The sequence below is a fragment of the Balaenoptera physalus genome, assembly GCF_965194825.1.
Source record: "Balaenoptera physalus genome assembly, chromosome: 17".
NCBI lineage: Eukaryota > Metazoa > Chordata > Mammalia > Artiodactyla > Balaenopteridae > Balaenoptera > Balaenoptera physalus.
The window spans coordinates 54,175,975-54,193,400 of NC_138895.1; the positions used below are offsets into that span (position 1 = coordinate 54,175,975).

At 33.9% G+C, this 17,426-nt stretch overlaps 1 protein-coding gene across 3 annotated transcripts in view; it reads left to right on the plus strand.

The window, feature by feature from the left end:
• The window catches only part of ZFPM2 (zinc finger protein, FOG family member 2), a 467,674-nt gene that overhangs the window by 115,469 nt on the left and 334,779 nt on the right, over positions 1-17,426 (plus strand). For 2 of the 3 annotated variants that reach the window (XM_082434268.1, XM_082434269.1), the window contains exon 3: positions 8,891-8,992. In XM_082434268.1, the coding sequence (XP_082290394.1) occupies positions 8,891-8,992 (102 nt within the window). Of the gene's footprint in view, positions 1-8,890; positions 8,993-17,426 lie in introns of those variants that run through there. The other variant, XM_082434270.1, reaches the window with a different exon arrangement.

Sequence of the window (17,426 nt, forward strand, 5' to 3'; positions counted from 1 at the left end):
CCAGGAGAGAGATGTATGAGCCAGAGAGATCAGGAAGGACAATGGTCATAGGGTGAAGGACAGGCAATGATGAGAGGAAGCAGAAGAGAGGAAGATAAATACTTTGAAAGCTGAAGCATTACAGGCAAATCGGAGCTTCCCATAAACCATAGTAGAGAGAGAAAATGAAAGAGTAAGATATATGTAATTCCAATGGTCAAGCAGTAGAAAAAACAGGGTTTATCAGAAGAAATAAATGTTATCCCCTATTTGTGAGCTCTGAGAGTCATTTATCATCATTAGGGTATTTGAACTAGTGTTGGAAAAAGGGCATTCAGATATGGACCAAAGTCTTTGTTAGCTGCTGTCCCACAATATGCATTCTCCATTGGCCTTGGCTTTTTGGATGTGTGGCTTGAATAAAGTCTATTTATAATGAGTAAATCATATTGTGGTGATGGAGCGCTATGGTAATGAGTGATTGCTTATGACTCATCTTCTTAAATGGATTATGAGAAAGGAGAAGGTCTCTGGAATGAATTGTTAAACAGGACAGAATAAACAATTAGGTTATATGAAAAGCAATATTCAAAGATCATAACTTTCTCAAATTGGTTTGATCTTTCTGTGTAGACGAGGTTGGCTTGTTGGGGAGACAATTTCAGAGATTGTAAGGTTTGGCTTTAATTTTTGTTATTGTTGATGATGATGACGGTGATGATGATGATGGTGGTGGTGATGATTTCCTAAAGGGAATGCTGGGTTTGAAGCTTGAAGACTGAGGCCAGAAAACTGAAAGCTAGTGGTTTCCTGATGGCAGAACAACAGATCTGTGAATAGGTCAATTACAGTTCAGAGTATTATCATTTACAGACCATCAGGCATTACTTTGTCTCCTCTTTGGAACAAGATGTGCTTTAATTTTCCTCCTCTGAGTGGAATATAGTAGTTGCAGTGAATTTTCTTTTTAGTTGCAGTGAGTTTTTCTTGTTTGTTTGTTTTCGTTTGGGGAGGGGGAGCTGGGGAAGAGAAAATAAAAATTACTTAAATACAAACTTTGAAATACGTATTTTAGAAACATTTTTCTTACATATTTGACTCTTTCAAGTGCTCATTGTGAGAAATAATGAGGAGTGAAAATTCTTGAATGAGAGATACACTGCTGAGAATTTGCCTTATTTTATCTCATGTGGAAATTTCCCTTATGTTCCAAATCTCAAACAAACTTAAACTTTGAGGAAAATACTTTTCACATAGAGGCTGATACTGACATCAGGAATAACCATTCAGGACTGTAGAAAGAATTTATAAATCACTGTTCTTCCTAAGTTGTCAATACTTTCAATGTGACTTTTATCTGATACAGTTACCATAAACGTTAGTATTTTCAATGATTTTCCCTTATTAACTATAATAAAATGCCACAAATTACAGTAGTTATGCATTGACTGTAGAGTTTGAGTTTCCTTTTCAAAATGACAGACTTAGCCCAGGACCACTGTCATCAAATATTTCAGGATTGTTTCCTGATCTGGGGTCTGAAAGTTTATAATCAAACAAATGTGGATTCTATTTTTTTATCTGTTCAATTCATACTCTGAGGTATGGAAAAGGCTATTATATAAGTTACAAGGAAATCACATGCATTTAAAGAAATGTTTGTGTACTGACTATTAACTATCCAGAACACGGCAAAATCCTCCATTTTCTTACACATTTATAGTAAGTCAAGGGAAACTAGTTAGACATGATTATGGGAATCCACAGAATAATGAACGTATTCTTTTCAAATGGTCGAAATATTTAGATTTTTTTTAGGTATTAGCAAAAAAGGGTAACAATTGCATGTTTTTTATTTTTTGTCTCTGGAGATAAACTGTGTCTGTAATTTGGCAATGCAGAGTTAATTTAACCTGGCACCTTTGTTTGGATAAGCTATAACCAAACAATTGTTTTAAGCCAAACAATATTGTGAGGCTATTAGGCAGAGCAAACACAAACTGAATCTTAAACTTAAATGTCCTCACCCTTCAATACAAACTGCAGTTTTCTGTTTTTGACTGTTACAGTCCTTTAACCAAAGCTATCTTGTCTGATGATAAAACCATAAGTGTATGAAGCTCACACATTTTTCATCTCTTTTATGACCTTATCTTTCATGAGCGGCTTCTGTGAAGGTATCCTAACTATAGGAAGCACCTGGAAAACATATGTGATATCTATTCTCTGATAAGCAGTTGTGAACAAGAAAGTAGATCTGTCACTTCTGAACTGTTCATTGTTAAAAAATACTTTGATGATTTAGCTGATTGCAAAATACATTATAGGGATGACTAACAGCTACAGTAACACTCCTAGTCAAGAAAGTTCAATAGTTATATTGTACAGGAATTTCTATAAGAGGTTAATATTGATAGGAACTACATGGATTAAAAGAGCAGGATTGAGAAAGGCTGTTTGCTTGCATGACTGCTTTCAAACACTGCTGCTGTTTTGTGCTGAAAAAGTGACTGCCTCAGGATGTGGCAAATCTTTAATTTCTACAGGAATGTCTAACTTTCAGTGAAAAGATATTTATTTGTGTTTTTGAAATTATTTTTGCCTTGCAAGTGGAGCCACTGCTTTTACCACCTTGCCAACAATACCTAATATGGAATTAAAAGATTCTGTTTCATGTGTTCCAAAGACTATATTCTAGTGCATTTCCCCAAGTCATTTGTGTTGTGTATTATAGTGCTCAATAACACCTTCAATTTCCTCCTATGGGGCTTTCATTGATTCTGAAAACTAGACTAAGAAAAATGGAAGGGCCCACAAAATATGTATGATATCTTTAAAAGAGCAACAAAAGAGTTTAATCTTGCAATGGAAAACCATTAACTCCATAGGCATAATTTTAGAAATATTGTAGATTTTGTTACCACTTGACATTTATTCCGTTTCATCATTTTATGAATTGGTCTCTGGATATATATAGTGGTTATCCCATTAAATGTGTTTGTGCTTTGCTAAAAATACACTGAAATTTCTATTTCAAAGTATGTGAATAAAGAATTTAACAAGTAAATGAACGCATGTCAAATGCATTCATAGGTGTTTCTGTAATTTTCTTCCTAGCATCCTTTCTCTCTTCCTTTCCTCTTCCTACCAACAAAGCTTTTGAAGCAATATCTGAATAAACTTGTCATTATTATCTTAGCTATTAATTATTCATGCCATTTTTTCATAAGCTACTCTAGAGTGCTGATTTCAAACATATAAGAATCAAAAATGGATAGAAGTTAAAAAAAAAGAAGATGGTCAATGAAGTCATTTCCATTCAAATCAAGAAGAGGCTGGAGTTGGGTTAATATCAAAATAAAGTTCTATTTATGAATTTTCCATGAGAATAAATATATTGATAGGAAAGAAGCAAGTCTCTATTGTAAGGGGAAAATGCTGTTTCTTAAAAGTAATTTAGAGATTTCATATTCGATTAAGTTATTTTTTAATCATTTCATTTTTCATTAGTAAAAAGATTAAAAATGAATTAGGTGAAAACATTACCATAAAAATGAGAGCTAGTTTCCTGAAATAAACTTAGATGATGAAGGGTCTGGAAGTTGAAAAACGTGACATATTTTAGTTATTAAATAGTTCTGAAAGCAATTAATTAGTAACTGTAATGATATTGCAATAGGTTATGTTTAAAAGAATGAAACCAAAATCTAATTTTCTAACTGCACAGTGAGCAATGGTTATTGATTAAGCACCTGTATGTAGTTTGATTTTACCAAGTTCCAAGTAAAATAGTACACCTAAAAAAAATAATGAAGAAACAAGGTTTATATATGATGAGGAGAAAGCAGCTCTCTGATCACATCCTGCTGTCTTTATTGTTTGACATCCAGTAGGCTTTGATTATAATATTCTAATGGGTTTGGAGTATGGTCTTTGGAGTTGGATTGACTTGGAATTAATTCTTGGCTCTGCCACTTACTAGCAACGTGCCTAGGCATCTTCTCACATATCTGCCTATTGGCTTACTCTTCTGAAATACAGGGATAATAATGCATGGCAGAGTCGTTGATGTGATGTTCGAGAAGCACTTAGCTAGTGCTGAGTGGTGCTCAAGAAATGGTAGCCATGTTTAGGTTTACTATAGAATCTGAGCTTTGTGACATGCTCTCTGCTTTATTCATCTTTATGATTTCAGTATTTGGCACGTAGCAGACACTGAGATGAATATAAATTCAATTCTGACCCGTTTTGTTTTCTACACCCAAGTATATCATTTCATATGACATTCTTATGCTTTTGGGCATCGTTCCCTTTTTTGCTTTCTTTCTTTAAGAAAACACAATTTAATCAGCCAACGACTTTATTCTTCTCTCTCAGGACTTATTTTTATTAATGTGGTATATATTGCACATTTACGCAGTTTCATAAATGGTTTAAAATAGTTGTAAAATGTAATTTCTTTAGAGCTGTTAATTGTGTACAATCAACTATTTTTACAGTGCTTCTTTAACTGAGTACTCTGCAATATTTATTTTCAGTAGTTTTCTAATTATATGTGCTGCATAATCAAACAAATTCGAGCAAATTGTTCCATGAATCAGGATTATCAATACTGAGTATTGCTCCAGATGTTGGCACAAGTTGAAATCTAAGCTCTACAGTTCTGATTTGGCAGTTAAGTGACATTTAATGAAGGTATTTTATTATATGAAATTACTAGTTCATTTTGAGTAATTTACTAAATTTCTGTGTGCGTCAAACATCTGCTGAGATTTGTCGTCATCCTGCCATTTTCTTTTCCTAGTAGTTACTGGATGAAAATGATCATGGGTAAATTTGTCCCATACTAAATGCAGGAAAGGACTTCATTCAGTTAACTATCAAATAGTAGGAGTATTTCTTGAACTGTTTCTTGTTGGCATCTTAAAACTTTGTCTGGATCCTGTTCTTGCATCATTGAAATGTCTTTAGTTTCACCACCTTCAAGTTGTCATTCTTCCTGTGCAGTAACTTAATTACTGTAATCTTTTTCTTTGGAGAGATGGTTCTCATTTTTAACCTGAAAAATGGTTTTCAATCATGGAGCCTGAGAACATTAAACCTACGGAGTTCAGATTCATCTAAGATTATGCCTCCAAAATTTCCGGTATTTTATTGGCTTCTTCCTCCAGAAAGCTTCCATGACACCAAGTTTTCATTAAGTGTCATGCCTGTATGCTCCTGTCACATCATGGACTGCTCCCATGAAAGCATTCATCACATGGTGTTGCAGTCTATTGGTTGGTCTCTGTCCTAATCTATAAGTTTTATGAGAGAAGGAACCATCTTTGTTTTGTATTCGTAGTGCTCAGGGACTCAAAAGTAGTATTTTAATCAGTTAATAAAGAATGCTTTATATCACTTCCATTCAATAAAGACAGACATTCATAGATCTAAGTAAATTCTTTGAACTTCTACGTGTTGTGATTACTTTGCAGTGTATTCTTCCAAACATACTTGTTTCTCACTATATTTCTGAATACTTTTCCTTCCAAATATGTAATTTGCCTAATAAAATATTTTAGAGTAGACTTAATTCTAGTCTCACAAAAATTGGGGTGAAGAATATCTGAGACATGAGTCAGAGTGTTGTTATGGATTGAGTGAGGGAAAACTCAAAGACCAGAGGTCTGACAAGGTATGTTCATAGAAACTCAATAAATATATGTTCATGACTGTATTTGTGTCACATGATCTCATCAGTTCCCCACTGTAATACCTTTAATGCTTCTCCCTGTCTTCAATATGAAGGTAGAACTCCAAAAATAATTATAAGGTTCTCCATGGTCAATGTCATTTTATGCTTTTGGTCTCTGAATTTCCATATCTTATGTGATCTCATTTGGAATTATTCATGGACTATCCTGATTGTTTTCATCAGCGGTTACCTCTCTTATGCATGTGGCCTGTCTCCTTAACTAGATTATATGGTCCTTAAGAGAAAGTATTTTTGTCTTTTTCATATATTTCATTGTATCTTCAAAAATATGCCTTGTAAGTGTTAATTATTGATTGAATTGTGCATGGCACAGTGTATTTCCAACAAATTAAAATGTAATAGTAAAAGTCAGGAAGATTTACTTCTCTGTGTGAACATAGAATGATACAATTAATACCTGAGTATAAAACTTAACTTCTCCAAGTAGTTCTGGCCAGAATTTTACTCTCTGTTCTCTGGGCCCTTGGATGTGTGATTTTTTAACAGCATAGTCTCATGCTTGCTTGTTTATGCATTGCTCTGCGACTAATATTCAACTGTTTCAGGTGTGCGTGGTTCTCTCTTCAACTGGTGGAGTAGAGAGGGGAAGCAAGAAAGGATGTTTTGGAAAGAATGCTAACTGACAGGAGACTCAAATTTAATTCCTAACCTTGTACAAACTGCTGATTTTGGTGGTCTTTATGATGCCTGTCCATGCTCCCTCATATCCCTACTGTTCTGCTTGTTAGGGAAAGGAGAGCCACCTAAAGCTGCTTCAGTCTGTAACCCCTGGGATGACTGGGAGGCATTTATTGCTGAAGCATGAGAAGGCTTGGGGGAGATGCCTTATGTAGAAATAAATGTTGTTAACTATAAGACCGTAGATAAGTTACTGACCGTATCTGTGCATCAATTTCCTGATCAGTAAATTTTGTCTAATTTGGGTTAGATGGTCTCCAGCATCCTCTCTGATGCTCACATCCCTATGTTTCAAGACTCACAAGACACAAGAAAAGTGCTTGGAAAGCATGGATGTTGTTTAAAAATTATAGGTCACATGCTGTACTCTTTTTGCTACTGTCTTTCCTTTGTAAACTCTCCATGCATTTTCCTTTGTAAACTCCCCTGCATTCGTGCCTAGAGTTAAACCTTCATTCAGTCTGTGGAAATGCAAGCAAAAGGTCACTCATCTATGCGGTAGATTCTAGTGTGGATTCTAGTCCCCATGAAAAATAAAGTGTTGGTAAAGTCAGTATATATTACTGTAAATTGGGTCAGACATCCCTGGTAGCACTCAAGAAGGTTAGGTTGTACACTGATATTGTATTAAGTAACATTGACTCAGTTGGTGAGAAAGTTTTCAAGTTTCTTATATTCTTTCAATATACTGCAAGGCCATAGAGCCCACTCGTGTGTGCAGGCTGAGAACTAACCCTATCTGTATCTGAAAAGTGAGAGATCTCTTAACCCTGATCTCCTAAGATAACTGGTTCATGCGTCTGTGTTCTATGTGACCTACAAAAAAGGAGCACAGAAAATTCAAACTCTTATCTTATTACTGAGCCTTCGTACCTTTCTTATGGTTCTTGGACCTTGTCTTGCACTCTTGTTATTTGGGAACTCTCTTTAATGAGTTTTATACTACTTTCAAAAAGGTATTTTTCTGTATATATGCTACTATACCTACTATAGTCCCTTAAACCTGGTAGATGCTTAATAAACATTTTCTGGAGGGAATTTCATTGCTCTTCATTTTGATAATCCAGAAAAGAAGAGATAACTCAATTTTCAAAGAGCCTCCAATTCCAGACATGGGGTTCGGTGCTGTGGGGTATGTGTAGGAGCCAATGCTCCTCCGTTAAGGAAACTAAGTTCAACAGAGCTGTCACTGGGTTTCTACATCATCTCTCTTTACTTTTATTCCACTTTTTAAAGTGATTCATTTTGTGAAGCTATATATAGAAATGAATATAAAATTTATGAAGTTTAAACTTCAAAACTCATATCAACATCACACTAATGTCATTGTAGTAATAATTAATAATTGTTTCCTGAAAATTTTGTATTTTCTAAGTTACTTTGAAAGATTTTAAGAATTCAGTGTATTTTTTGTATAATAATATAAAGATTTAAGTATATTAGAGATTTAACAACTATGTGGAAAATAGCTATTAAATACTTCAGAGGGCAAGCGATTTAACTTTAAAAATTTAGCATTATTAGATTAAAGGTTTAGTTGCCCTGTTTTTAGTATACATTCTTTTCATTTCTGTCATCACATTTTCTTGTCATTCTGTTCTCTGATTTCTGTTATCCTTTATAAGTAGGAATGATTAATATATTTGTGTGCACTGTATTAAAGTCAATTACTTTCCTTTAAAAAGCAGCAGTACTTTGTTACATTATCACTTAAAATGAAGGTAGCTACAGATTAGACTCTTTACTTTTAAAATGTGATTGCATGTTCAGGTGTTTCTCCTTCTTTGCCATAAGTATACTTTTGTTCAAAATATATTACATTGTTTTTCTTTTCTTATGTGAAAATGAAGGCATGATTTTGTGCAAACTAGCTATGCTTATTCAAGAACAAGTATAGGTTATAGCTTCTTGCATTGTGAAGACTTGTGTCACTGGCTCATCTTATATGACAGTAATTCAGTTATGACCTTTTTATACCCATTTTAAAAATAAATACAAACAAGTTTTAGCAAGCTTAATGCTGGGGAAAAAGAAAATCTTCTTCAAAATAACCTAAATTCAACCCAAACATAAGTATGTCTTTTCCTATGGTATTTCTTTTCTGCTGCATCTTGCCTTTATAAAAATGTAATTTGAAAATAAGCATGTTACGGTTTTCTGTATTGAAAGCACTACAATAATTACATACTGCTTTTTATTTTCTTCTAATATTAATAATTCCAAATGAAAAATTTTATGGAGATGTTTTTAATGTTTATAGCAGTTTATTTATTTATGACAAATGTTGATTTTCTTTATTATAAAGCCACAATAGTTATCAAAACGATTAATTGTAGACCTATGTCAATATAATGACAATATTTGTAACAAATATGTAATTAGACATATGCTATGGACATCCCTCTAGGAGGATTTGAATTTCAAATAGAGGGCTTTAATCATGTCCCTTCCTCTTTGCGTGTTGGTATTTTCTAGGTGACGATGAAGGAGTCCAGGAGACAGCAGAGTCAGATGGGGACACACAGTCAGAGAAACCGGGGCAACCTGGAGTTGAGATAGACGACTGGGATGGACCAGGTAGGACAAAAAATTTAAAATTCAACCATCTGTTGCTACTATGAGGAATTCACTTTTTTTTTCTTAAATTTTAATTAAATTATAAAACTCTTACACTCTCACTTTTGATTTAAAAAAAATATTTGTGTGTATGTTGGTTACATGGAAGGCTGAATAAATATCATTATTTAAAGAGGATTTTTATCTTTGATAAATAAACTATAAAAACCAAAGTGTTATCACTGCTTGAAGTTTTTCATCTTTGTTTTCTTTCATACTCATGTAGGAATTTAGTTAATTCTACTTGTTTTTTCTTTGAACAGAGATCTTTGTGCTGTATCCACATTCAAATTGGGCATACTTTTAAAGCTTCAAACAAGTAACAATACTCCAAAGAAATACTTTTAGTATAGTCATGTTGTAAGTCATAGATTGAATCCCAGTATGTGTTTAGAAGTTTAGAAAACATTAACAGATGCCCCACTTTGATTCAAGGTTTTGGTAATATTTTTATTTTTATGAATGAAAATTAAATTTGATTTTAAAGTTCATTGATATTTAATCATTTCAAGAAAAGCAAAAACTGTTAAAATACTCCAAAACACCAACACAGTTTTATATAAATATGTACAGTTCGTAAGAACTCTGTGGCTAAAAACCTTTATATTTGGTGCCAACTAATTTACAATTGATGGTATATTTATAAATGGAGAATGTTATGTCATAGGGCTTAAGGATATAAGCGAGTTTTGAAATAATTTTAGCCATGATTTCCAAAGCAGTAACATTTTTCATTAAGAAAGATCCCTATATTTCAATCACATTTTCACCCTTGCATGACTTTGCAAATTGCTCTCTGCTGTGCGTGAAGAAGAGAGGAACTCCAGTGGTAATTTTCTGAAACCAGCAGCTGGAAAATATAACGCAAACAAAAATGAAGATACAGTATATCTGATTATTATGATGTCATTTCTAATGTTATTCATGATACACACAGATGTTTGTATTCTGTATACTATAGCATAATGTTACACAAGATTTTGGATCAAAACATATTATAATTAAAGTACCATAATACCACATTTTAAGAGTTTGAAAGAAAATGTGGACATCTGGCATTTTCACCTTATTGCATAATGTTTCTGTCTTAATGAAGGGAAGAATTCTCTTGATTAAAAAAATAAGAAAAAAAACTTTGGAAAATTTTATTTTTTCTTGGGGATTACATTTAACTTAAAAAAGGTGGGTGAACTTTATGTTGTATGGTTCTTTATTCATAGAATTAAGTACGTATAGGCCGTTTAGAAGAGTTTTTACATTTAAATTAGATTAGATGGCCTTTTGATATGCCTGCCTGCAAGGGGTACATTCTGGATTCTCTCAAAGGGGCAAACTTGGAGGCGGCTGGTTTTCCTCTTTGCTCAAACCTGGGACCCACAGTGCTCCCAGCCACTTGTGAGTAAGTAAGCAAATTCAGGGGGTGGTGAATTACTAAACACATACTGCATACCCAGTGCTTCCTCTTTCAGGAAGCTTTTCCAGAAATAAAGTTATGTGTTAGCTAAAAGAGATCGAGAGGGGGGCGGGGAACAAGGATAAAGCATGATGCTGTCCATTCAGGATAAGATTTTTTCACTTTTGAGTTAAATTTACTTAACATATCTGATTTAATAAACATTTTATTTAGTTGATATCAGTGAAAACGTATATACTCTTTCTGTGGCACATATGAATGTATAAAAACTTTAAAGGAAAAAATGTATGCCTATAAGCAGGTATGCCTGGAGGAAATTCATCCTTTGTATATTGTAAATCGATAACACATTTTTTCCCTACAGGTGTTTTGCAAAATAAAGGAGGATTTATTATTTTGACATCCCCTGATAAATGAAGTTGATTCATAACAAAAGATTACCTGTTGGATATTTATCTTTTAAAGTAGAATATTCATTGCTTTCCTTCAATCAGGAGAAAATATACAGGATGTTTTTGGACTTTTGCTATTGCATGAATAGTGATTTACATCAATATTTTTACCCAATTTTTTGTTATTCAAAAAAGTATTGGTATTTTACAACTGTATTAAGAAGAGGAAATTTCCCAGGTTTTAGTGACAGTTTCCAAACATCTTAGAAAATGAACTCTGGATTCTAAAGTTTTAGGTTCGAATTCTGGATTTGCTGCTTACTTGCTGGATGAATTTTTGCAAGTTGCTTAATCTCTCTGTGCTGTTATTCTCATTTGTAAAATGTGGAAAGTGATATTAACGCCTCTTAGGGCTTTTGTGAGAATTAAATCAAATCTTGAACATAAAATGCTAATGACCATTATTATGGCTTTGAAATTGTTGCGACTTGAAGCAGAACCTTTAAAAATTCTTTTCTGCATTTTTTAAAGCACAGTAGTACATCTGATACAACAAGGGTAAACTTTTATAATACCAAGCATCTAGTTTTGAATTTAGCCACAAATTATTGGTTAAGACATGAGGCAATGAGCCAGGTGTGATTTCAAGGTCTCCTAACTTTAAGGTCCTCCCACCCAGTCCTGATAGTCACCCTAAGATAGAGAGTTGTCTCTAAAAATAGAACAGAATCAAAGGACAAGGAAATTCTCTAAAGAATTTGAGGCATAGAGCTAACATCATTTAAGATAGATCAGGATTTATCTTATTTTTAAAGTTTGATTGGAGACGACTCCACAAATTTTCTTGATAGCTCAGTTCGATAATGAATCAACTCCTCTGTGAAGTGTTCTATTTTTATCAAATGCAGATTCCCCAGAGCATTTTTTTTCCCTTATTTGTTATACATTTAAAAGTCACATTTAATCATTGCTTGTACCTTTGTTAACTCTTATGATTAGGTGGAACCTAAACAATCTTTAGGAAAATTGTCTTACATTTGTAAACATTTCTAATGATGAAATTCTTTAATGTTTAGATATTTGTGACTCTTATTTGAATAATCTCCAATTTCTTATGAGTCTTTCACCATTTGAGTGGAGTGCTAGACTCACAGTAAGCTAGTAAAGTTCAGGCCAATGTAAAAGTCATTACCTCGTTATTTCAGTATTTCGCATATCTATTTTCAAGTTTGATTCTTCTTTCTTGCTCTTAAGAAAATTACCTTGACATTACTTTGCTTGGAATCTAATTCATATGATACTTGTTATCCACTGTTCTTCCTTTTCCTCTGTATTTGCCTATACCTCACTTATATCATTTCTGTCTTCTTTTTAAGTAAATGCTTTTTCTTTTATCACCCTCCAGTAATTCAGTTTGCCAATATTCTCATACATTTAACTATTTAAGAGATAGTCATTGTACACTAATAACTGTGAAAAGTGCTAGGGAGAAGTCCAAAGATGTAGTACAATGCTGGCCACAGTCTCTCTTTTTTTATTGAAGTATAGTTGATTTACAATGTTGTGTTAATTTCTGCTGTGCAGCAAAGTGATTCTATTACCTATACCTATCTATCTATATATATATATACACACACACACACATTCTTTTTTCATATTCTTGTCCATTCTGATTTATCACAGGATATTGAATATAGCTCCATGTGCTATACAGTAGGACCTTGTTGTTTAACCATTCAATATATAATAGTTTACATCTGCTAACTGCAACCTCCCATTTCATCCCTTTCCCACCCCACCTCCCCCTTGGCAACCATAAGTCTGTTCTTTATGTCTGTGAGTCTGTTTCTGTTTTGTAGATAAGTTCATTTGTGTCATATTTTACATTCCACATATAAGTGATATCATATGGTATCTGTCTTTCTCTTTCTGACTTACTTCACTTAGTATGATAATCTCCAGTTCCATCCATGTTGCTGCAAATGGCATTTTTTCGTTCTTTTTGGGGGCTGAGTAGTATTCCATTGTGTATATGTACCACATCTTCTTTATCCATTCATCTGTTGATGGACATTTAGGTTGTTTCCATGTCTTGGCTATTATAAATAGTGCTGCTGTGAACATAGGGTATCTTTTTGAATTATAGTTTTGTCCAGGAGTGGGATTGCCAGATCATTTGGCAACTCTATTTTTAGTTTTTTGTGGAAACTCCATACTGTTTTCCACAGTGGCTGCAACAACTTACATTCCCACCAACAGTGTAGGAGGGTTCTCTTTTCTACACACCCTCTCCAGCATTTGTTATTTGTAGACATTTTAATGGTGGCCAATCTGACTGGTGTCCACATTGTCTCTTCTTGATACCATTTCTCTCCTTTAACCTTTAATTATTCATGTAGTGTAGTTAGGTAGGATGCAATAATTAAACATGTCAACCTAGAAAGTAGAGAATGGTCTATACTACAGAAGAAAATGCACAAATTTTAGAGCCATGCTGACACTTATGGCCTTGTGGCCTTGGGCATATTAAACAGCCAGGACCTCAGTTTCCTTATCTTCAAAATGGGAAGAATAATAAGTACTTTGAAACATGGTTATGAGGATGAAACTTGAAAGAGATGATATATATGATACCTAGCACAGAGCTTGGGCGAGTGTGGGATTTGCTAGATGTTAATGGCCTCCCTTTACCCTAGGACCTCTCACATTGGCCAACAATTGGAATGTGTCCTTATTTTGAAAACAGTGCTTACATCTCTGTCTCCCTCCTTTGAGAAAATCTTTAGAACCTCAATTCATGGCCAAATTCTGGAGTGCTGACTTGTGTATTTATTTAGAAGGAGACTTAGGGAAGAGGAGAATACTGTTAAGTCATTATAAATTCATCATCCACCACTACGAAATGAGTACCTTAAAAGTCACATCTTACAAACTTCAACTCTAGGAATGCCAACTCTCTGGCTTATGTTATTAAAAACATGTTACTTCTTTTTGCATATGGGAATAATGAATAATTTGTTTTCCCTGGTCTAATATTGAATGAATCTAGCAACAGGCTTATAGCAGCTATAATTGACATTTCTAGGAGCTCTACTAAAGAACATATCATGTTACTCAAATTGTGCAGATAAGTATATATAGCCCCCAATAATGTGTATTAACACAAATATACACAGATATAAAATTTTGAGCAAGCAGTCGTTTAGATTCTTTGACATGAACTTTTCCAGATAATCATGTACTTTTATTTAAATAGATTTTGGTATTTATATGTAAAGCATTTGGGCCATTTCAGTAAAAATGAAGTAGAAAATCAGACCTTGTATCGATGATTTGAGGAATTAATAGAATAAAATTAGGAATAATTTTTGTGTTATACATTATGGAACAGCACACCTTCCTCCTAGGTTGATAAATGGAAATCTGATTTACCATCAGAGGTAAATTATTTTGAGGTAATGGGTAGAGAACACCAAAAATACTTCTGTTTATATATTGGCCCTGCCACTTATCAATTGTGTGACTTTGGGTAAGTTACTAACTCTCCAAGGGCTCAGTTTCCTTATTTATAAAATGGGACTAATTATAATAACTACCTCATTAATGAGATTTTTTTATGTAAAACATGGAGATCAAAACTTCATAAGTGCTCAATAAATGGCTCTTAATATTACTTTTAGTATCATTTTGGCAATTGTGCCTTAGAAGCCATTATAATGCCTTACAGATGATAAGCCCACATTTGTATAGTGAATCAACTTTGCAAAATGATTTCGCTATGTAGAAATCATCACAGGGCTACATTAACTATGTTCTATTCAACTGGATTTAAAACGTAATTCAGTAAAAGAAATTTTAATGTAAATAAATTTTCAAGAATAAATGTCTAGCCTAAAATCAGATGTGTGTACTTGTTGCATCTGGACTAAAAATGTTTCAAGAAATCTATAAAGAAGTCACCTCATTCAGGTGCTGTTCAGCGTTGTGGATCCACGCAGATGATCAGGCTAGTTCTGCTCTGTGCCTGAAATTAAACTGAGAAGATGGGGCGTGTCTTATATAAAGTGGAATGGCAGCTGGGAGACCACTGTGAGAGAGAAGCACACACTAATGATACAGGGTTTTTTTCCCTTTACTAGTCCAAAGAAGGGCTTGGAGATTACAGTTCTGATTTCGTTTCCTTTTTGACTGGAAAATGTGGTAGATATAAGATCTGGGAAATGCCATTTGAAGTAAATTAACAGAAACCTATGAAACATAGTTAACCATAGATATAGTCTGACAGTAAGAAGAATATTGTGAGAAGCAGAGGAAATCGTAGAATGACTGTGTATTACTCTGACAGTGAATTGGTATTATCTCTGCTATCAGATAATGCAGTTATCATTAATTTTCACATTTGCATTTCAATCTTTGGAAGGAAATGACTCTTGCCGGATGAAGATAAGAGCTCTGTACCACTATAATGAACCATCATTTTATCCCAACGCTTTGTGTCCATATGAAAATGAGGCGGGGAGGAGAGAGAGAGAGAGAGAGAGAGAGTGTGTGTGTGTGTGTGTGTGTGTGTGTATGTGGGGGGGGTTCAGAAAAACATTATAACAAAGTGTCAAAAATTGCTACAGACTTTTGAGCCCCTTCTGAAACAAGAGGGGGTCAAAATAAATCCTCTGTACTGTAGTTAAGTGGATATCGGATTAAAAGATGAAAGCCTTACTCTTTGTAGAACAGGATGCCACATAAACACAGTAAAAAAAAGTTCTCTTTATCTTATTCCTTTATTCCAGTTTCCACTCTGATATAGAATTAAGGCACACATAAACCTAACCCAAAAAAAGAGGTAGGTTGAAGGGAAAGGACTTACGATTATTATTTGGAAAGAGATGTCTTTGAGTTATAAAGAACTGCCTAAGATATACAAATTTATTATTATTATTATTTCTTCAGTTGTACAAGAATGGGAATTAAGGATATTTAGATAATGGCTTGTTTTAGAACTTGCAAATACCTAATTTGTTTGCACAAGTTTAATTGAGAAATTCAAGTTAAAGGATAATGAATTGAGATTAATTTTTTTTTTTTTTTGGACCTTGCTTTGCAGTGACCTTTTCCTCAAACAGATTGCTGGAAAATAAAATACAATGTCAAGTTTTATAAATACATCATGATCCCAGAAAAATATATGACAGCACATACTTTCCTATCCCACACCCTGCTCCCATGGCAAAATTCATTAATTAACCTTTTACAGTAAAAGCTCCCTTAATTAAACTAAAATTTGCACCCTTTCTCTGAAACTTACTGATTGAGGCTGTTATGGGTTAAGTAGGGTCCCCTCACAACTCATATGCTGAAGTCTTAAATTTCAGTACCTCAGAATGTGATGTTATTTGGCAATAGGGTCATTGCAGATGTAACTAGTTAAGACGAGGTCATACTCATTAGGGTGGGCCCTTCATCCAACATGACTGGTACCCTCATAAGAAGGGGACATTTGGAGACAGACCACATACATAAGGAGAACATACTGTGAAGATGAAGGAAGAGATTGAGATGATGCTCCTAGAAGTCAAGGAAGGCCAAAGATTACTGGGAAACCACCGGAAGCTAGGTAAGAGGTATGGAACAGATTATCTCAGAAATCCTTCCCTTGAATCCTTCTGATTCCCAGAAGGAATCAATCCTGCTGGACCTGATCTTGGTCTTGTAGACTCCAGAATTGTGAGACAATACATTTCTGTTATTTAAGCCACCCAGTTTATGGTACTTTGGTACAGCAGTCCTAGAAAATCAATACAGAGACCAGGAGCTAGAAAGGAATCATGTGGACAGTCCCTTATATGCTTGCCAACTATATATCTTACTGTAATTTTTAGTTGATTTTAAATATTGTCTAAACGACTCAAATATATTTGCAAAAAAAATACATTGTTTCTAGGGCAACAATATCGAGACCTTCAAAAGAGTGGATAAAGAGCAACTAAAAACTGTAGGTATGGACAAAATAACTGCAACAAATCAGGGAGAAAATCATAAACATATTGAAAGAATCTGCCCTTAGATGGCTTTGCAAGTACTTTTACATCCTCACTCTAATGAAACAAACTAGAAATTGTAGATGAAGCATTTGAATGTTGTTTATGAAACTGGAGGACCAACAGTGGGCTCATAGGCCAATAAAAGGTCTAGGCCCTACATCAAATGTTTAATTATTAAATGTGCTTTTGTATATTGTAAGTTAAAATATAATGCTTCTATTATTATTTTAAAACTCATTCCATGGTTTGGCTATTTTGATTAAACTGCTCACCCCACTTTTGTCCAATAATAGGGCTTTACTGTGCTCTTTCCTCCTGAGCCATAATTCAGCTTAGAATTCTTCTCAACAGGACACTTCAGGAAGACACTTGTCAGTAGGATATAAGAAAAACCTTTGTTATCCCCTTTGTAACCTATTTTATTAAAAAGTATGCATTAGATTTTTATTTTGGTGCAAGAATTTTTGGCATTCATTGTTTTCCTTGACTCAGCATTGTACCTGGAAAAGATACCTAAATATATGACTGAACTGAGATGTTGAAAGAAAGAA